Source organism: Mustelus asterias, chromosome 9, assembly GCF_964213995.1.
Source record: "Mustelus asterias chromosome 9, sMusAst1.hap1.1, whole genome shotgun sequence".
NCBI classification, from domain to species: Eukaryota; Metazoa; Chordata; class Chondrichthyes; order Carcharhiniformes; family Triakidae; genus Mustelus; species Mustelus asterias.
In genome coordinates, this window is record NC_135809.1 from 89,722,414 (window position 1) to 89,744,831 (window position 22,418).

At 43.7% G+C, this 22,418-nt stretch overlaps 1 protein-coding gene across 2 annotated transcripts in view; it reads left to right on the forward strand.

Annotated features, from left to right (window-relative positions):
- The first annotated feature begins 3,410 nt into the window (after positions 1–3,410).
- The window catches only part of LOC144499161 (anoctamin-9-like), a 133,477-nt gene continuing 114,469 nt past the window's right edge, over positions 3,411–22,418 (forward strand). The window contains exon 1 of one of the 2 annotated variants that reach the window (XM_078221243.1): positions 3,411–3,695. In XM_078221243.1, coding sequence (XP_078077369.1) covers positions 3,687–3,695 — 9 coding nt within the window. In that variant the 5' untranslated portion in view covers positions 3,411–3,686. The remainder of the gene's footprint in view (positions 3,696–22,418) is intronic. The other variant, XM_078221242.1, reaches the window with a different exon arrangement.

The window sequence follows — 22,418 nt, forward strand, 5'->3', positions numbered from 1 at the left end:
CTGACAAATCTCTGTCTTATTTCTTCATGCCCTTTTCTCTTTCTTTCTCTCCCACCTCACCATTATTTACTCACTCCTCCCCCATTTGTCCTCCATTCTCTGCCTTGTTCTGCTCCTCCACAATTCTCTATCCATGTGCTCTCCTTCTCCTCCCTCTTCCAACTCATTCTCTTTCCTCGCCTGCCCTCTGTGGCTTCTCACATTTCCTTTCTCCTCCCCTCAACTACCCAGAGTCCCTTTCACTCTCTTCTTGTCATCTGTTCTCCTCCCCTCCTTCTCCTCCTAACCATTGCTCGCTCACTTCTTTCTGCTTATCCTCCACTCACCTCTGCCACACTCCTCTCCTTACCCCATGTCACTCCTTTCACCACTGCCTGGCCTACTCTCATTCCCATTTTCCCTCTCCTGTAATTCATGAGATGAGGGGACACAATCATTTGAACTGGCTATGAACAATGAATAAGGGAGGAAGTAAGGATGAATTCTTTGGCCTTGGATCCCAACTTCTAAGATTGAGACAGGAAAATAATTGGTTAATTGGTTGTGAGGAGGTGGTTGGTTGTGGTTGATATTGAAAAGCATTTCAGTCTGTCAAGTGGGTCTGTCAAGTCTGCTGTTCTCAATGAGTGCATACCTCATTCCTGGGACCAACAATACAGTGACCTCAGTAGGTTTCAATGTGAGGGGACTCGGGGAGGTTTCCCTCTACTCCACTTGGTTTCCACATCCACAATGGCATAAAGTTTCCATAAGAAACATGTTAAGCCAAATCTTCCAAAATGTGCCAACACCATCAGGTTGCCATGCCACTCCTATTTACTTACCTTGCACCAGAGCTCTGCATTTCTTGCTTGGACTTCCGAGCCAGGCCTCCTCAGAAATGCTAAGTGTACCTATTCTGAGTCCTTTCTTTTAGGGCAGGATCGTCAGGGAAAACCAAGCCCCACCCTCTTTTGACGACACTAGCTGCAGTATTCTGGTAAATTTAAAGATTCCAAAGGCACTTTGAGAAGCTATGGAGGGAAGTGTGTAAGATAAATGAGTGATGGGATAGGATGACAGGTAGTTGGGGAGAGGATAGGGTGGCAGGTAGGTGGAAGAGAGTAAGATGGCAGGTAAGTGGGTGAGGGGGTAGAGTGGCAGGTAAGGAATGAGGGGGTAGGGTGGTAAGTGGGTTGGGATAGAATCTTAGAATCCCTACAGCACAGAAAGAGGCCATTCGGCCCATCGAGTCTGCACCGACCACAATCCCACCCAGGTCCTACCCCCATATCCCTACATATTGACCCACTAATCCCTTTAACCTATGCATCTCAGGACACTAAGGGCAATTTTAGCTTGGCCAATCAACCTAACCCGCACATCTTTGGACTGTGGGAGGAAACCAGAGCACCCGGAGGAAACCCACGCAGACACGAGGAGAATGTGCAAACTCCACACAGACAGTGACCTGAGCCAGGAATCGAACCCAGGTCCCTGGAGCTGTGAAGCAGCAGTGCTAACCACTGTGCTACCAGCCATTAGTTGGGGTGTGTTAGGATTTAGTAAGGTCATGGGGTAGTCAGGTGGTCGAGAGAAGTCAGGAGTTGGGATTTAGTCAGTGGGCCCAGTGGGGAGTTGGAGGGTCAGTGAAATAGTTACCAAGGAATTAGAACTGGTTTTAATCCCTCTACCCTTTTCTGGGTAACTATTCTGGTAGGTGAGTAGAAACCATCCAAAGTCTCTGACTTTAACTCAGAGTTTCCCCTACAGGGGAATTGCCCACCGGAAGTCCATACTTCCTATGCAATTCCCACATAGTCATTGAATGAGGACTTCTGAGGGGTCCCTTGGGAGATGGTACCTCAAGAGTATGACCATCTGCAGATCAAAAGCTTTCGCATGACTGTAAAGTTGTGAAGTCCAGACAACGGAGGAATAGAATTGGAAGGAAAAGGGGTGTGGGGCACAAAGGACAGGGAGGGAAAAGAAGGGTAAGTAAATTAAGCTCAAATATTGAGAAGGAATAGAAAGGATGGAGAAGGCAGAAGAGAGAGAAGGAATAAAGCAGAAAAATGTGTGAGAAATGGGCAAAAGTAAGGTTGTTGCAGGGGACAGTAAGGAATTTGTCCCAATAATTGTTTGCCTTTGAGTCTTTATGGAAGAAGAAAGTGTGGGGGTGAATTATTTACTTCATCATGGGGCAAATTGGGGAAATGGTGTGGGCAAGAAGAGGTGAGAGAATGGAGCAGAGAAAAAAGTTTGACATGGAATCACAGTGCAGGCTTACATACGAAGACATGAATTTGGAGAAGGCCACTCAGCCCCTTGAGCCTGACACCCTGACATTTGATAAGATCATTGCTGATCTGATTTTAACTTCAACCTCACATTCCTACCCACCCTCTAGCTTATTAAGAATCTATCTAGCTCTGCCTAAGAAACATTCAAAGACTTTCTTCCACTGCCTTTTGAGGAAGACAATTCCAGAGACTCATGACCCTGAGAGAAAAATATTCTCCTCAGCTCTGTCTGAAGAGTCAGAGGCCAGAATTCTCCTGTCTCCTACTGCTGCCAGTGAGAACAATTTGGCGCTCAGCCAAATTTCCACTCACAGCAGTGGAACTGGACAATCCCAGCCATGGGCGAGGTCGGAGAATTCCAGCCAGTGTTTTACAGCACATAACGATGCCCATTGGGCCATTGTGTCTGCGCTGGCCATCAAACACCAATCTATTGTATGAAATGAGCAACCCCTTATTTTTAAACAATGGCCCCTAGTTCTAGATTCTCCATCTTCTCCACATCTACTTGGTCTGGTCCCCTCAGGATTTTGGTAGCTGGGGATAGGTGAGCTATGTGCAAATATTTTAGCAGCTTGACATGGTTGTGATGTATTTTTTGATTTTAAAATCTATGTTCCAGTATTTAAGCAAAGGATTCCTTGCGTCCAGTTCTGGTCGCCGCCAGTTCTGGTCTACCAGAAGGACGTGGAGGCGTTAGAGAGAGTGCAGAGAAGGTTTACCAGGATGTTGCCTGGTACGGAGGGTCTTAGCTATGAGGAGAGATTGGGTAAACTGGGGTTGTTCTCCCTGGAAAGACGGAGAATGAGGGGAGATCTAATAGAGGTGTACAAGATTATGAAGGGAATAGGTAGGGTGAACGGTGGGAAGATTTTTCCCAGATCAGAAGTGACGTTCACGAGGGGTCACGGGCTCAAGGTGAGAGGGGCGAAGTATAACTCAGATATTAGAGGGATGTTTTTTACATCAGGTGAAGAAAGGGCTTAAGGCTCTGAAAGCTTGTGTGGCTTTTGCAACCAAATAAACCTGTTGGACTTTAACCTGGTGTTGTTAAACTTCTTACTCTGTCAAACAGGGCATACGGAGCCATCTCCACATCAGTGACATCACCAGTTCCAATGCCTCTTTGAGTCTGGAATGAGGAAGTTGTGGAAAAGGTTTGAGAACCATGAATGCCCATTAGGCATTTCTCAGTAATTGTAAGGCTATCCACAGGAACCGAGAAAGCTCTGGGGTGGGGGCTGGACTTTCCTGGGCAAGGGTGGAGGTGCACCAGGAAAGGGGCTGCCGGTGAATCCTGACTGGACACGTTACCAACCTCGCGGAACTCGCTGCAGTCGGCAGCATTCAAACTTGTGTGTAACTTTGAGAAAAGTTTTCGCCGCACCAGATTGCACTCAGATTATGGAGCAGGTAAAGCAGATATTTAAAACGCTTCGGTTCTATACCGCCTTCGCTCAGTTTTCTTGTCGTAGAACAGCTGCCCACCCCCTCTTTAACACAGGATTCCCCCTCGAATTTGCAGAACGTTTGAGGCGAAAAAAAAACCCAATGGGTGTAACAGGAACTTTGAACCCATTTACACAGGAGAGATTTGCTTCTCTTGGTTTCAGTTTTACTTGGTGTAACGCCATTCAACAAAATTCAATTGTCACAATTTAAAAAATAGTTTTAATGTTTTCATCCCAAACAGAGAATGGTAACTCCATTTGACTTCTAAAATGAGCACAGTGCTGCAGCCACAACCACCATTCGTGGTAGCCCAAATCCAGCTGTTGATCGATCACCTTCTGCAGTAATACATTTAAAATAAACAGACTAACATCTCTTTTAAAATACCGAATAAAAGGATTTCTTAGTCTTGCGATAAGCATTTATGGTTTAATATCTGAGAAACCACATTTCATAGAATACGTTGCAAATTAGCCCAACTTGTTTTCGTTGGGAACATGGAACACGATTGGGGTCCTTAAATGCTGGATCTAGTTGATGTGAGTGTAAACAGAGCGATGCAGATTGTGAGCACAGGGCTGGAAGACATTGGTGTAAATTAATGAGCCTCAAACCAGACTACCGATTTAGAAGAATTTTAATCCCCACAACAGATATGTGGAAAGTCGTTCAAAGGTGTCAGAAGGTCCTTGATAAATAATGGGATGAAAGAATAGATACAACTTGGGACGATACTTCAAGGAACGTGGGTGCAGGTGGACTGTATGATGAGTGGGTGGTGAATCAGCACCCATCATAAACCCTGCTCAATTCTTTGCTTTATTTTCAAAAGAAAGTTTGACAGATTCACCACCCTCTGAGAGAAAAAAATTCCTCATCTCTGTTGGGTGTTGTTGCAGAGTTTTAAATAGGTGGTCTCAGTGAGGGCAAAAATATGTGCCTGGAAGCTCATTTCAGGGTCAAACATGTTAACAATCTGTTTTGGTCTCAGACAATTGCCAACGAGAAGAATGTAATTGGTAACTAGGGAACAGAGTTTGAAGCAGACACCAGTCTTCTCAATATTTAATTAGAGGAAATTACTGCTGAACTGGATACCATGTAAGCAGACCTATAACTGAGCAACAGTCAAGGCAGGTAGTGATGTGGTGGAGCCGGGCGATATTAGCCTATGTGTAAAATCTAATGCTGTGCTTTTGGTTGATGTTGCTAAGGGACAGCATGCTGGTGAGAAATAAGAGGGAATCCAAGGATAGATCCTTTTGGTTTACCAAATGTAACAATTTAAAGTTTATTTATTAGTGTCACAAGTAGGCTTACATTCACACTGCAATGAAGTTACTGTGAAAATCCCCTAGTCCCCACACTCCAGCACCTGTTTGAGTACACTGAGAGATAATTTAGCATGGCCAATGCACCTATGGCCAATGTCTTTTGGACTATGGGAGGAAACCGGAGCACCCAGAGGAAGCCCATACAGACACGGGGAGAATGTACAGACTCTGCACAGACAGTAACCCAAGCTGGGAATCGAACCCAGGTCCCTGGAGCTGTGAAGCAGCAGTGCTAACCAGTGTGCCACCATGCCATCGCAAGTGATACTCTGGCTATGATTAGATAGATGAGAAAAAAATCAGACGAGAGCAGTCCCACCTTGCTGAATGATAGTGGAGAGACATTGGCAGAGAATGGTATGGTCAACTGTGTTAGCCGGTAGAGAAGGACAAGGAGGTGAAGTTCACTGTTGCCAATCACATTGGATGCTGTTTGTAATTTTGATAGTAGCTGTATTATGGCAGGGGATGCGATGGCCTAATGGTATTATTGCTAGATTATTAATCCAGAAACTCAGTTAATGTTCTGGGGACCTGGGTTCGAATCCCACCACGGCAAATAAAAATAAAATATCTGGAATTAAGAATCTGCTGGTGAAACCATTGTCAATAGTCGGGAAAACCCACTTAGTTCATTCATGTCCTTTGGGGAAGGAAATTTGCCATCCTAAACTGGTTTGGCCTACATGTGTCTCGAGATCCCCAGCAATGTGGTTATTCTCAACTGCCCTCCAAGGGTAACTAGAGATAGGCAATAAATGCTGGCCAGCAAGCAATGCCCATGTCCTATGAAAAAATAAAAGAATGGAAACTCAAACATAAACCTCTGGGCAGAATAACGACAGATTCAGGAACTTACATTTGCAGACTTTGGAGAGGAAAGGGAGGTTAGAGATAGGGTGATAGTTTGCAAAGAAGTGGGATCATGGTTTTTTTTGGTAAAGGGCATGTAGTGTGATTAACATCTTCTTGAATGTTTTAGCATTTCATGAAGCCAAGTGGAATGAGCATCCTCAATGTTTACACGCCTTATCATGCAATATTTTGCTGAGGTTTCTCAGCTCTAGTCCCATGTCTTTAATCATTTTCTGAAAATAAATAAATAAGTAGAATGCATAAATATAACAAATAGTTACACTGACACAAAGGTTGTGGAAGGAACCTTCAAAATAGGAAACCAGCTTTTGGAGCATGTTACCTTGGGAGAATTCAACAACAATTTGCCTTTATAAATTCTTCTCATATTGAAAGCACAACTATACAGTGAGGAGAATAAATTGGACTCAATAACATTAGTACATAAACTGGAGTTAAAGGGAGCGGCTGAAAGAAAGGGTGGGGCTGACCAAAGTCTTCACTGAAAGTGATTAGTTGTGAGGCTGTTATGGATGGTGAAAGTGACTGAAAGAGCAGTTACCACTTAGTAAGACGAGGGAGTAAGGAATTGGAAAATGTTGGAGGAGTGAAGGGAATAAGCAGGGACTAGGGACTGAATGAGATTATTGAAGTAGGATGGGGCAAGGCTATGGCAGCACATGTAGATGAGAATAAATGGAATAGGACAAGAAAACAAATACAACTTGGGAGTAGGTAAAGATATGTGCTGTAGTATTCTACAGTTTGCGGCATGTATATTAATACTCTGGATCTTGGTGCGCAGGAGACAATTTCAAAGTTTGTGGCTGATATAAAACTTGGAAGTGTTGTAACCTATAAGGAGGACAGTGTAGAACTTCAAAGTTAGTGGAGTGAGCAGACAGATGGCTGATGAAGTTCAATGTCGAGAAGTGTGAGGTGATGCATTTTGGTAGAAAGAACATGGAGAGACAATATAAAATAAGGGGTACAATTTTTAAGGGGGGTGCACGAGCAGAAGGATCTGCTGTATGTGTGCATAGATCATTGAAGGTGGAGAGAGCAGTTAATAAAGCACATAGTATTGTGGGCTTTATTAATAGGGGCATAGAGCAAGGAGGTTATGCTGAACATACATAAGACAATAGTTAGGCCTCAGCTGGAGTAACATTTACAGTTCTAGGCACCACACCATAGGAAGGATACAAATGCGTTGGAGAAAGCTCAGAATACGTTTACAAGAATTGTTCCAGGAATGAGAATCTTCAGTTATGAAGATAGGTTGAAGAGGTTGGGACCAAGCTGCTTAGACAGAAGGCTAAGAGGAGATTTGGTGGAGATGTTCAAAATCATGAGGAGACTGGACAGAGCAGATAGGAAGAAACTATTCCCGCTCATAAAAGGATCGAGAACGAGATGGCACAGATTGCAAAAGATGCAAATGTGATATGAGAGAACTTTTTCACACAAGTGGTTCGGGCCTAGAACGCACAGCCTGGAAGTGTGGTGGAGTCAGGTTCAATTAAAGCATTCAAGAGGGTATTAGATGATTATCTGAATATAAATAATGTGCCGGGATTACGGGGAAAAGGCAGGGGAATGGCACTAAGTAATTATGCTCATTTGGAGAGCTGGTGCAGACACGATGGGCTGAATGGCCTCCTTCTGCACCGTAACAATTCTGTGATTCTGTGATGTGGAATCAAGAGTCAGGTTTCAGCAAGTTAAAGAAGTCAAATCACAGAGTAACAAATGTATAAATAATCACAATAGTGTTGTCAGGAAAAAGGTCGTTTTTAAGTAATCTATGTTCGTATTTTTGTATATAAGAAATAAAGTATAGATTGAAGTGAATTTGAATTCGTGTGATTGCATAGGAAAGGGTTAAATGTCTAGTTAGATTCTGTTAAACAAATATGTTTGTATGTATGGGGGTTTTAGTTTCATTTCAAACTGTGTCTGTATTTTGTTTAGAGAATTTATGACCTGAAAAGCAACCACAAGCTTAAAGAAAGACTGAGCTGTTGCTTAGCAACAAGGTGCCACCTTTAAGTTAAAAAGACCATTTGAGTTGAGTAAGCTGGGCCCAGGAGCATCTGGACAGGACAAGGGAGCTGCAAAAAGCAAACTTCCCAAATTAATAAAATAAAGTCTAGGAACTAAGGAGTTCGGACAAGAAGAATGGATGGGATTTTCCAGCTGCGCTCGTCCTGGAACCAGAAAATCCCATTCAAGGTCAGCTAATTTCTACTGCACCCACAACACAGATACTGCGATCAGACACATGCCACTCTGAAACCAAGTGGCAGATTGAACCCAATTGAACTTCTGTGGATTTCTCCTCAAATAATTATTACATTGTGAGCCAACTGGCCTCACTGGACTCCAGCTTCCACACGAGTGTTTCCAAACTCCATTCTCAAAAAGACACGCCTTAGAAAGTTCTTCCGAACAATGCTTCTCCTCAGAAGTTCAATTGGGTTCAATCTGCCACTTAGTTTCAGAGTGGCGTGTGTCTGATCGCAGTATCTGTGTTGTGGGTGCAGTAGAAATTAGTTGGACCTTGGATGGGATTTTCTGGTTCCAGGACGAGCGCAGCTGGAAAATCCCATCCATTCTTTTTGTCCGAACCCCTTAGTTCCTAGACTTTATTTTGTTAATTTGGGAAGTTTGCTTTTTGCAGCTCCCTAATGAATGATTGACGGTGAAACCATTGCCAATTTTAGGGAAAAATTGGAAAATATTTGAAACAAAGTGAACCAGTGCGACGGGATTTAGTTGAACTGAGCAGATGCTAATATGAGTTACTTGGCCTCCTCCACTGTACACCTCAGTGGTTCTGTAAATGTGGGGGAACATTTGAGCTTTCCATGGTCTGCCCCTCACCCGCTCCGATTCCCGTGGCAGGTGGGATGGTAAAATTCGCCTCAAGTCTCAGGAAGATAGTTAAGTTAAAGGAACAACGAACAAGAAATTGAACAAGGTTCTGTTCAGGAGAATGCAAGTAAAAGGCAGAGAAAATGCTCTGGAAAAAAGAGACAGCTGCAATAACCAGATTTAAAGCAGAAAACCAGAGGTAAACCAAAAGTTTGGTGAAATCTTAATACAGCCTATGAAACAGTAGGGATCTGTTGGCATGGCAATTCAAGACAGGAAAACTGAGAGAAGATTGGAAATCCTGGATCCTTGCTGAAAACAGCTGAGGAGAAGCATTGTTCGGAAGAACATTCTAAGGTGTGTCCTTTTGAGAATGGAGTTTGGAAACACTCGTGTGGAACCTGGAGTCCAGTGAGGCCAGTTGGCTCACAATGTATTAATTATCTGGGGGGGTTTGAGGAGAAATCCACAGAAGTTCAATTGGGTTCAATCTGCCACTTGGTTTCAGAGTGGCGTGTGTCTGATCGCAGTATCTGTGTTGTGGGTGCAGTAGAAATCAAATAGAACAATCTCATTCAGGGAGTGGTGAGAGTAGGAAGTGCATCCTTTAGAAATAACAAAAAATCCTTGGACTTTGGAACTAAAGAGAAGATTTATACTGTGACAATTGCAGAAGATTGAGGCTATAAGATCCTTTTTTTTAGGAAGTGATATCAGCTTTGAGGGAGGTAGTGATGATATTTAAAAACAAGGGTAGACACAGGTTGATTTCACTAGGCAAAGGACCAAGGATAGGAAGCTGAGTGACCAGTACCTCTCTGGCACTTGATCTCTTCGAAAGATGTCCTGGTAGCATATCTCTGTACTTCTCTAAAAGACCACCCGATTTCTCCAAAGAACTCTAATAAGTTTAGACCTTCTCGTACAAAGTCTAATGTGCAAAATTATAAATTTACACTACCTCGTTGCAAAAATCAGATCAAACTGAAGACAGCAGCATTAACATGTGCACCTTGCATCCATGCAGCATAGATGTCCAAAGTTTAACTCGCTCCCACTTGCCCTTCCCCCACCCCACCCATTTTTGGATGTGGGACTTTTGGATTTGTGTGACCACTGCCATTTTCGTGAAGACAGAGAACATCTCCGTCTGCATGAAAATTCAGACCAGTGATTCTTGTTTCTTAACTAAGATCTTCAAATTGACATCCAAGTTTTTTTAAAAATTGGTCTTTCTCAAAGCCTGGAGAAGATAAAGCAGGATAAAAGCAAAATACTGTGGATGCTGGAACCTGAAACAAAAACAGAAAATGCTGGAAAAAGTCAGCAGATCTGACCGCATCTCTGGAGAGGGAATAGAGCCAACATTTTGAGTTTAGATGACCTTTCATCAGAAGATAAACCAGGGTTTGAATATATGGGCAATCAAATTTAAAAAGTAACCTTCAACCCAATCAATCAAAATTAAATTTGAATTTTTTCTCTCTTGTTTGTAACAAATATAATCATGGGCCAAAATTTGCTGTCAAAATAACAATGAGAAAAATAGTGCTCACTATTATATTTGATTTGATTATTATTGTTACATGTATTGGGGTACGGTGAGAAGTATTGTTTCTTGCGTGCTATACAGATGAAACATACCGTCCATAGAATACGTGGGGAGAAGGAAAAGGAAAGGAGAGGGTGCAAATATAGTGTTAGAGTCATAGCTAGGGTGTAGAGAAAGATCAGCTTAATATAAGGTCAAAAGTCAGATGGCAGCAGGGAAGAAGCTGTTCTTCAGTCAGTTTGTAAGTGATCTCAGACTTTTGTATCTTTTTCCCGATGGAAGAAGGTGGAAGAGAGTATGTCTGGGGTACATGGGGTCCTTGATTATGCTGGCTGCTTTTCCAAGGATGTGGGAAGTGTAGCCGGAGTTAATGGATGGGAGGCTGGTTTGCGTGATGGACTGGGCTACATTCACAACCTTTTATAGCTTCTTGCGGTCTTGGTTGTCAGAGCAGGAGCAAGCTGTGATGCATCTGGAAAGGATGCTTTCTTTAGTGCATCTGTATAAAATTGGTTAGAGTCGTAGCTGACGTCCCTCCTGAGAAAGTAGAGGTGTTGGTGGGCTTTCTTATAGAGTCTGCGAGGGGGGACTCGGACAATTTGTTGATCTCGACACCTAGAAACTTGAAGCCTTCGAACATCTCCACTTCACCAGTTGATGTAGACAGGAGTATGTCCTCCACCACACTTCCTAAAGTCAATGACTATCTCCTTAGTTTTGCTGACATTGAGGGAGATATTATTGTGGTTGCACCACTTCACCAGATTCTCTATCTCTTTCCCTTACTCCGTTTCGTCATTGTTTGAAGTCCGACCGACTCCGGTTGCGTCATCAGCAAACTTGAAAATGGAGTTGGAGTGGAATTTGGCCATATAGTCATAGGTGTATAAGAAGTATAGTAAGAGGCTGAGGACACAGCCTTGCGGGGCACCGGTGTCGAGGATATTTGTGGAGGAGGTGTTGTTGCCTATCCTTACTGATTGCAGTGTATGGGCTAGGAAATCTAGGATCAAGTTGCAGAGGGAGGAGCTGAGCCCCAGGCCATGGAGTTTGGAAATGAGTTTTAGAAACACAGAAACATAGAAAAACTACAGCACAAACAGGCCCTTCGGCCCACAAGTTGTGCCGAACACATCCCTACCTTCGAGACCTACCTCTAACCCTCCATCCTATTAAGCTCCATGTACTCATCCAGGAGTCTCTTAAAAGACCCTATTGAGTTCGCCTCCACCACCACTGACGGCAGCCGATTCCATTCGCCCACCACCCTCTGTGTGAAAAACTTATCCCTAACATCTCCCCTGTACCTACCCCCCAGCACCCTAAACCTGTGTCCTCTCGTAGCAGACATTTCCACCCTGGGAAAAAGCCTCTGAGAGTCCACCCGATCTATGCTTCTCAACATCTTATACACCTCTATTAGGTCTCCTCTCATCCTACGTCTCTCCAAGGAGAAAAGACCGAGCTCCCTCAGCCTATCCTCATAAGGCATGCCACTCAATCCAGGCAACATCCTTGTAAATCTCCTCTGCACCCTTTCAATCTTTTCCACATCCTTCCTACAGTGAGGTGACCAGAACTGAGCACAGTACCCCAAGTGGGGTCTGACGAGGGTCTTATATAGCTGCATCATTATCCCCGGACTCCTAAACTCAATCCCTCGATTGATAAAGGCCAGCACACCATACGCCTTCTTAACCACCTCCTCCAACTGCGGGGCCGATTTTAGAGTCCTATGGACCCGGACCCCAAGGTCCTTCTGATCCTCTACAGTACTAAGAGTCTTTCCCTTTATATTGTACCCCTTCATCCCATTTGACCTGCCAAAATGGACCACTACGCATTTATCTGGATTGAAGTCCATCTACCACTTCTCCGCCCAGTCTTGCATCCTATCTATGTCCCTCTGTAATTTCTGACATCCCTCCAGACTATCCACAACCCCACCAACCTTCATGTCGTTGGCAAACTTACCAACCCATCCCTCCACTTCCTCATCTAGGTCATTAATGAAAATGACAAACAGCAAGGGTCCCAGAACAGATCCCTGGGGCACACCACTGGTGACCGACCTCCATTTAGAAAAAGACCCATCTATACCCACTTTCTGCCTCCTTTGGGCAAGCCAGTTCTGGATCCACAGGGCAGCAGCCCTGTGGTGATGAGCCTTATTTTGGCCAGTGGCCTATTCATTATTGCTTTGTTGTGAAATCTGTAATTCTGCACAAAGGGCGGGTTCATTCATGTGCTGCTTGTGGAGCCTTAGAATTAGGCTTTATCGTTACTTGAATAACTTTGATCACTGTAAATTGCACCAGGAAAGTGAAATAGATAATGTCCTCTTTTATGGTCCGATAGGATTTTTAACCCTTGTCCTGTTCAATAAAAAAATCTTCACAGCTAACACAACAAACACTCGTATAGTTATTAATTAATGTTATAGATTCATAGATTTTTACAGTACAGAAAGAAGCCCTTCTACCCATTGTGTGTGCACTGGCCATTAAGCACTTATCTACTCTAACCTTGGGCAGGAACCCTCACAACATTTAAGGAGCACTTGAACGCCATAGCATACAAGGCAATGGACAAAGTGCTGGAAAATGGGATTTGAACAGATGGGCACTTAATGGCTGATGATGGGCCAAAGAGCTTCTTTCTGTACTGTAAAACTCTATGAATCTCTGGCTGTTCATGCCAGCGGGATTCTCTGGTCCCGCTGGCGGTGCACCCCTGCTGTGGGTTTCTTAGTGGCATGGACTTCAATGGGAAATCCTATTGACAGCAGCGGGAACATGGGAATCAACCACCTCATGCCACCTCTCACTGCTGAGAAAAACACTGAGGGGAGGCCAGAGAATCTCCCCCACTATGTATCCTAATTTTACAATGCTGCACTGTGATGTTACAAAGGAGACAGTGAGCAGGATTGGGAATGTGTGTAGAACTCTGTGGTGTGAAGGCTGCATGTGTCATGGAGGCACTTCTTAGTGCGGAGGTTGTGCAAGATGATTGCTATAATGACTAAGGAAGCCCGACTGAAAAGGAACGTAGCTTATTACAGAATGCAAAGTAAAACCACTATCACGGTGTACATACACTAGTCTCTGCCTGGATTCCGCAGGTCCTGTCCTGGGTCTGCCACGTAATGAGTTCCAGCTGGGCAAACCACTGCCTGTTACCAGGGAAACTCATACTCAATGGACCCCGCAGGGAAATCAATCAATGATTCCCCAAGGAACTCACGTGGGTTATCACAATTGCCTTGAAGTGAATTTAACAATATTCACCCAACTGATTCCTGGGATGAGAGAATTGACCTAAGTTGAGAGAGCTTGGAGACGAGGGCAATATTCCCAAAATTGAGAAGAATAAAAGGCAATCTCATTGATACATATAAAACTGTTAAGACATTCGATTGGGTAGATACTTTCCTGGATGTTTACCCTGACTGTAAAATCCAGAATTAGCGACCATAGTATTAGGGTAAAGGGTTAGCCATCTAGGACGGATATGAGATGAGGAGAAAATTCTTCAGAGTGTTATGAATGTTTGGAATTTTCTACCCAAGAGGGCTGTGGATGTACTGTCATTGTGCATATTCAAGCCAGAGATCAACTTTTTGATACTAAGAGTATCAAGGGATATGTGGATATTGTAGAAAGGAGTAGCTGAAAAGGAAGTTCAACTATGATCTTTTGAATGGTGGAGCAGACTTGAGGGGCCAAATGGCCTAGTCCTGTTCTTATATCACATGTTCCTGTGAAGGGTCTAATCAAGAATTGGGAAATATGTAAATTCATTTCTTGTAAACAAACTCTTGATTTGAGAGGTGGTGATGTGTTGAAATCTCCTGGAGCTGTGAGAATATTTTTATGAACATGTCTCTTCATGTCAGTGCTGTCGACAGTTCTCATTGTATTTCACAAAATAAACACGGGGAAGGAAGGCTCTTTTGCCAATTCCAGCTTTTTGGATCCAGAATAACCCCTCCAACGGCCTCATCACAGCATCCAACAGTTTCTTAAATGATTCAGCGATATTTGATTGTCCTACCCTACGTCTGTTGAAGTCTAGAATTCATCTTTTAAATCTGTTCTCCCTTATTGTACTCTTACGTTTAGTTTGAATTAATGTATAAATTTACCATTTTAATTTGGTTTACTATACACATTATCTCACAGATGAGCGCAGGATATAGAGGTTACGATCGAGGCAAGATGGCACTCAGCTAGTCCATTAACACTTTCTTCTGTTTCATTTTATCAAGTACATTTCAGCCAGCCTCTTAAATGTAAAGGTTGTAGTCTGCTAATGTCTTTGGTACTATGACATTTAACTCTGGGCTGTGCTCAATGCTATTTGCATCTGTGAAAGTGGATCAAGGCCCAGAAAAGTCTTCCTTGGGCACACATAATCCTTGGGTTTCTCCTAGCCCAGGCATCTGATGTTTACCTTGAATGACCCTTTTTCAATTATATTGCCGGAGACTATTCCCGTGGTTCATAACATATATATAATATATATATCTCCATAGATATATATAGATATCTATTGATGCATATATTTATGCATAGATATATATGCATATATATACACATATATATCTATATGTATAGATATATAATGGACTCATATGTAATGGGTCCATTATATATCAATGCATATACCTATTATACATAGATTTATAACACATATCTAATGGCTTGATGTCACTGATGACGGGTTTGGATAAGAGTTGGTCTATTTAAATGAGGCTACAGAGTTAAAATGGCCTGGTGTGGCAGGTCAGTGGGAGCATGACATTCCCCACCGGACCCATACTTTACCTTTGGATGAGGATAACTGTAATTTTTATGTTCAAACCCCTCCATGACCACACCTGTCCCTATCTCTAAAAGCACCTCCTGCCTTACAACCATCCAAGAGTGGAACAGTCTTTTAATTCTGACATGTTATTCACCCCTAACTTCCTTTGCCCCACTATTGGCTCTATGACTTCAGCTGTCAATTCCCCAAGCTCTAGAATTCCTTCCGTAAACCTCTGTCTCTCTTCCATCCTTTAAGCTGTTCCTTAATTGGAGTGTGACTTTGGAGCGCTTAAGTAGGAGTTTGCTAACTAGGAGAATTTAAGGTTGAATTAAGGGTTAATTTCTATCTAATGTCTAGTCTTTCTTTATTTTAGCAAATAACTGAAATTGCTGTTTGGATTAGATAATGGCCAAGCTGCCCTTAAATTGCTTCCTTTACTTTTACTTTCTGTACTAAGGTGTATTAAGGACAGTAGAAATGTGAAATATGGGAAGTCAGGGGTACTTCCAGCATCCAGGATGACCAGGGTAACGTGTGTGCAGGAAGTATCTCCAGCTGCAGCTACTCAAAACCCATGTTTTAGACCTGGAACTGCAACTGGAATCACTGTGGAGCATCCACAAGGGTGAGATCTTCATGGATAGCATATACAGTGTGGTGAACCATTGTTGGTTCCCACCAGGTAGTGCTGAGCCAGGGTCTGGCCAGTACTATGAGTCTGTATATATGTTACTGTTGGGGTTAGGGTTGGGCTGTTCTACACGTTACTGTTGGGGTTAGGGTTGGGCTGTTCTACCTGTAATATAGTTCTTATGCTACATCCCAGTCGGGCTCCGCCTCCTGGGAGAGGTATAAAGGTCACTGCTCTGTCTGGGACCCTTTAGTCTGGGATCGTGTAATAGATATGGTAGCTCTATTGTTGTAGTCAATAAAAGCCTTTATTTCCCCGAGTACCTCTAGCCTCGTGAGTTATGTCGCGCATCATACAGTAAGGTGGGTCATACCACAGGTAAAGAGTGCGTAGGCAGAAAGGGGATGGGTGACTACCAGACCAGGCAAAAGCTTAGGCATATGGTGCAGGAATCCCCTGAATCCATCTCCCCACTTTCACAGGTTTTCCATTTTGGATACTGCTGGGTGTTTTTTCTCAGTGTTTCCACGGCTGGGAACTGAATATCCAAAGGTATTCGATACTTAGGAAGGGCAGGAAAAAGGGAAAAGGAGGTGGGGTGGCATTGTTATTTAATGATGAAATCAGTGCAATATTGAGGGAGGATATTGGCCCAGAAAATCTAGAATCAGTTTGGGTGGAGTGAAGAAGCAACAAGGGGCGGGAAACATTAGTGAGAATTGGTTATAGGCCTCCAAACAGTAGTGGTAAGGTAGGGGAAGCATTAAACAAGAAATTAGAGATGCATGTAACCATGACCCCATGAAACAGATTAAATATATTTTATGTACATACTAAATATTTCATAATGAATTAGAGGAAATGCTTAATCATATATTAAGAGTTATCAACTTCAAATGGTAAAAACAAAATAAACATTTACACTTTGGGCACAGAGGGAGCCCACAGCTCTCACAGTCAAAGTTGTGTGCTATCAACATGCACCTCACTTCACCTGCCCTTGCTTTATGTGCGTATCACTTCAGTTATACCAGTAAGAAAAAGCTTCTGGATGAAAATCAGTAGAATGTGGCAACTCTGCAGTCAACAAAATGTCTTGTGGGCCTCACTCAGAACCTAGATGGGTCACACATGGCCCCCAGGCTGCAGGTTGCCCACCACTGCTCTGAAGGTATCAAAGGCTATGGGGAGAATGCAAGAGTATGGTATTGAAATAGAGGATTAACCATGATCATATGGCGAAGCAAGCTCAAAGGGCTACTCCTGCTCTTATTTTCTATGTTTAAAACCTAACCCTTGCCCAAGCTTTTGTTAATCTGCCTTGTTACCTAATTATATGGTTTGGTATCAAATTTTGTCTGATAATGCTGTCATGAACGATCTTGGATAATTTATTGCATTAACGACATCATATAAAAACAAATTGTTGTTTGCTATGAGTTCGCGTTCTTGCTTTAGCATTAGTTGACTCTTGGGAAGTGACAGAGACAGGAAACCTCCATCCTAGCAGTGTAGATTTGATCAGAATCCAGGTGTCAGAGGTCAAAGGAACAATATACAAGCTCCCACTGGGAACAGTGATTCCAGTCTTTGCATGAAAATGTGGGAATTTAAAAAGAGATGTTATTATAGTCAATGAGATTGTTGGATTATAGTGGTCCCTTATTATTTAGACTAACGTACAATGTACCTTTCAAAGATAATGAAATCAGGTTGTATACTCTAGGTACCTTTGGCACATACGATAAAGTCAACCAAAATCATGAGAGACCAAGGGCGGGATTTTCTGGTCCTTCCCACTTGCGGGATCTTCTAGTCACGCTCAAAGGCGACCCCCTGCAGTGGGTTTCCCGATGGTGGGAAGGGCGAGCCATGCAAAATGCTGTAGACATTTGCGGGGACTGGCAACCAATGGTGATCCCCACCTCTGCTGCTGAAAATTCCGCCCCAAGTTTATTTCCCCTCATTTAGAAACCTCTTCAACTTAAACTTGGTGTCACCACTTCCCCATGTAATTGGAATAAATTTTTAATAATTCTGTGAATGCTGGAACTGTTGCAATCTTGCTTCCCTCAGCTTGATTGCCTTGGCTCTGAAACCAGCCATTCAATAATCACACTAGCTGTGATAACAATGTTAAAACAATTCTCACACTATTGGTTCCAAGTCTCAGGATTGACTGAATCAGTATGAGTCATCAAGTTTTAGAATTACACATAGCTTCTCCATGTGCATTTTATATTTTGCAAGCTCCATGTGAGATGTTGAAATCTCAGCCCAATTATAAATACACAAAACCACATTTCTTAGTTGCACTTCTGCTAGTTAATAAAACGATTTAAGAGAAACCGTGGAATCTAACCTTGACCAATTTTTGAAACTCTGCGTATCACAGTGTCAATGAATCAAAAAGCTTCAGTCAAAAGTTACTTTGTGATTCATGGGCAAATTATTGCCAGGTATGAACTTACCCATCATACAGAATGGGAAGGCCTCACGTTCCAGTCCCTGTCCGTGCTGAGTTACTGGCATCTCAGGTTTTGGGGGCACAAAATGTAACACCTTTTGTAACTTCAGATTTAAGGAGAAGAAACAACAGGAAGGGCTTGTTAGCGACATTCCTGCGACCGCTGAAGCTGAATGGGAGAGTCCCAAAGCCTTCTGATGCAGGAGATGGTGCCTGCAATGCGCCCTGGCCAACATGGCAAGGATGGCATCTCCAGTGGAAAGTCTGGGGCTTGAAGTCAGATTGATGGCAGAAGATGTCCGATGTATGGCTTTGTGCCTGAACACCAGGGCTGAGGGCTTCAACTGTATGGTGCAGACACCAGTAGGCATCCATGGGTAGCAGTGCCAGAGGATGGTGGGGCTTCTGGATCTCACTGTCCCTCTATCCCCTGGAGTTATCCAGGGGCCCAATAGTACCTGGAGGGAGGAGATCCGCTGATGCAGAGCCTGGGGCCTTCCACCTAGGAGACTCTGGAAGTGCCCAGCCAATCTGATTCACCTTGTGGAGACTGGTGTACCTCACGGATGCACATATGGGCGGTTGCCTAAGATTCAACAAAGGTCCCTGGTGGAAGTGGAAGGAACTCAAGGCAAGATGTTCAGGGCTGCTGTGACCTTGACGGCCACAGGGAGTGGGTATCCTCTGGTGCCACATGGTGCCAAGTCCGCCAGAATATGGCACAGGTGCCGCACTATCTCCTTCAAACTTATACATCAGAGAAAGCAGACTCACACATCACAGGCAGCAGACTCATACCACAAGAGAGCAGACTCCAAGACCACTGTGATATTGTTGCCCCCTGCGAATAAAACCACTGACCCCCAACATTTGACTTCCTCTTTCTCCTCCCTCCCTCGCTTCCTGATTGGTTGCCCAGTGGCCTCTGTCCCCTTCAAGTTCCCAGTGCTCAGTGGTGATAATGGTCCACATCTCTTTCCTCGCCTTTGGAGGCCATGGTGCCTGGTTCTTGTTTGTAAAGAACAGTAGTGATTTGCGTGAGTGTGACGTCATGTCTGGTGAGTGGGAAGATTAATTGAAGGTGGAAGATGTGACATTAAGCCTGCTAAGTACATTAGAACATAGAACATTACAGCGCAGTACAGGCCCTTCGGCCCTCGATGTTGCGCCAACCAGTGGTACCAATCTAAAGCCCCTCTAATCTACACTAATCCAATATCATCCATATGTTTATCCAATAACCACTTGAACGCTCTCAACGTTGACGAGTCCACCACTGCTGCAGCCAGGGCATTCCACGCCCTTACTACTCTCTGAGTAAAGAACCTACCTCTAACATCTGTCCTATATCTCTCACCCCTCATAGAACATAGAACATAGAACAGTACAGCACAGAACAGGCCCTTCGGCCCACGATGTTGTGCCGAGCTTTGTCTGAAACCCAGATCAAGCTATTTCCTCCCTATCATCCCGAATTACTCCATGTGCCTATCCAATAGCTTCTTAAATGTTCCTAAAGTTTCTGACTCCACTATCCCTGCAGGCAGTCCATTCCACACCCCAACCACTCTCTGAGTAAAAAACCTACCTCGGACTTCCTTCCTATATCTCCCACCGTGAACCCTATAGTTATGCCCCCTAGTTACCGCTCCATTCACCCGAGGAAATAGTCTTTGAACGTTCACTCTATCTATCCCCCTCATCATCTTATAAACCTCTATCAAGTCTCCTCTCAACCTCCTCCACTCCAAAGAGAAAAGCCCAAGTTCCCTCAACCTTTCCTCATAAGACCTACCCTCCAAACCAGGTAGCATCCTGGTAAATCTCCTTTGCACTCTTTCCAGTGTCTCCACATCCTTCTTGTAGTGAGGTGACCAGATCTGCACACAATATTCCAAATGTGGTCTCACCAAGGTCCTGTACAGTTGCAGCATAACCCCACGGCTCTTAAACTCAAACCCCCTGTTAATGAACGCCAACACACTATGGGCCTTCTTCACGGCTCTATCCACTTGAGTGGCAACCTTCAGAGATCTATGGATATGAACCCCAAGATCTCTCTGTTCCTCCACATTCTTCAGAACCCTACCTTTGACCCTGTAATCCACATTTAAATTTGTCCTACCAAAATGAATCACCTCGCATTTGTCAGGGTTAAACTCCATTTGCCATTTTTCAGCCCAGCTCTGCATCCTATCTATATCTCTTTGCAGCCTACAACAGCCCTCCACCTCATCCACTACTCCAGCAATCTTGGTGTCATCAGCAAATTTACTGATCCACCCTTCAGCCCCCTCCTCCAAATCATTTATAAAAATTACAAATAGCAGAGGACCAAGCACTGATCCTTGTGGCACTCCGCTGGTAACCGGTTTCCAGTCCGAACATTTTCCATCCACCACCACCCTCTGTCTTCTGTTAGATATGATGTGGAGATGCCGGCGTTGGACTGGGGTAAGCACAGTAAAAAGTCTCACAACACCAGGTTAAAGTCCAATAGGTTTATTTGGTAGCAAATACCATTGCTACCAATGGTGACCAAAATGGTGACTATCCCTAATCAAATACCATTGCTACCATTGCTACCAAATAAACCTGTTGGACTTTAACCTGGTGTTGTGAGACTTCTTACTGTTCTGTTAGATAGCCAGTTACCTATCTAATCGGCCAAACTTCCCTCTATCCCACATATCCTTACTTTCTTCATAAGCCGACCATGGGGGACTTTATCAAACGCCTTACTTAAATCCATGTATATGACATCAACTGCACTACCTTCATCTACATACCTACATAATTTAAAGCTATGTCCCCTCGTGCTAGCCAACACCATCCGAGGAAAAAGGCTCTCACTATCCATCCTACCTAATCCTCTGATCATCTTGTATGCCTCTATTAAGTCACCTCTTAGCCCTCTTCTCTCTAACGAAAACAACTTCAAGCCCCTCAGCCTTTCCTCATACGATTTTCCCACCATATCAGGCAACATCCTGGTAAATCTCCTCTGCACCCTTTCCAACACTTCCACATCTTTCCTATAATGCGGCGACCAGAACTGTACGCAATACTCCAAATGCGGCCGCACCAGAGTTTTGTACAGTTGCAGCATGACCTCCTGGCTCCGAAACTCAATCCCTCTACCAATAAAAGCTAACATACTGTACGCCTTCTTAACAACCCTATCAACCTGGGTGCCAACTTTCAGGGATCTATGCACATGGACACCCAGATCCCTCTGTTCATCCACACTACCAAGTATCTTACCATTAGCCCAGTACTCTGTATCCCTGTTACTCCTTCCAAAGTGAATCACCTCACACTTTTCCGCATTAAACTCCATTTGCCGCCTCTCAGCCCAGCTCTGCAGCTTATCTATGTCCCTCTGTAACCTGCCACTTCCCTCCGCACTGTCTACAACTCCACCGACTTTAGTGTCATCCGCAAATTTGCTAATCCATCCTTCCACGCCCTCATCCAAGTCATTAATAAAAATGACAAACAGCAGTGGCCCCAAAACAGATCCTTGCGGTACACTACTAGTAACTGAACTCCAGGATGAATATTTCCCATCAACCACCACCCTTTGTTTTCTTACAGCTAGCCAATTCCTGATCCAAACCACTAAATCACCCTCAATCCCATGTGTCCGTATTTTCTGCAAAAGCTTACCATGGGGAACCTTATCAAACGCTTTGCTGAAATCCATATACACCACATCAACCGCTTTACCCTCATCCACCTCTTTGGTCACCTTCTCAAAGAACTCAATAAGGTTTGTGAGGCACGACCTACCCTTCACAAAACCGTGCTGACTATCCCTAATCAAATTATTCCTTTCTAGGTGATTATAAATCCTATCTCTTATAATCCTTTCCAATACTTTGCCCACAACAGAAGTAAGGCTCACCGGTCTATAATTACCAGGGTTGTCCCTACTCCCCTTCTTGAACAAGGGGACAACATTTGCTATCCTCCAGTCTTCTGGCACTGTTCCTGTAGACAATGATGACCCAAAGATCAAAGCCAAAGGCTCTGCAATCTCCTCTCTAGCCTCCCAGAGAATCCTAGGATAAATCCCATCCGGCCCAGGGGACTTATTTATTTTTACCCTTTCCAGAATTGCTAACACCTCCTCCTTATGAACATCAATCCCATC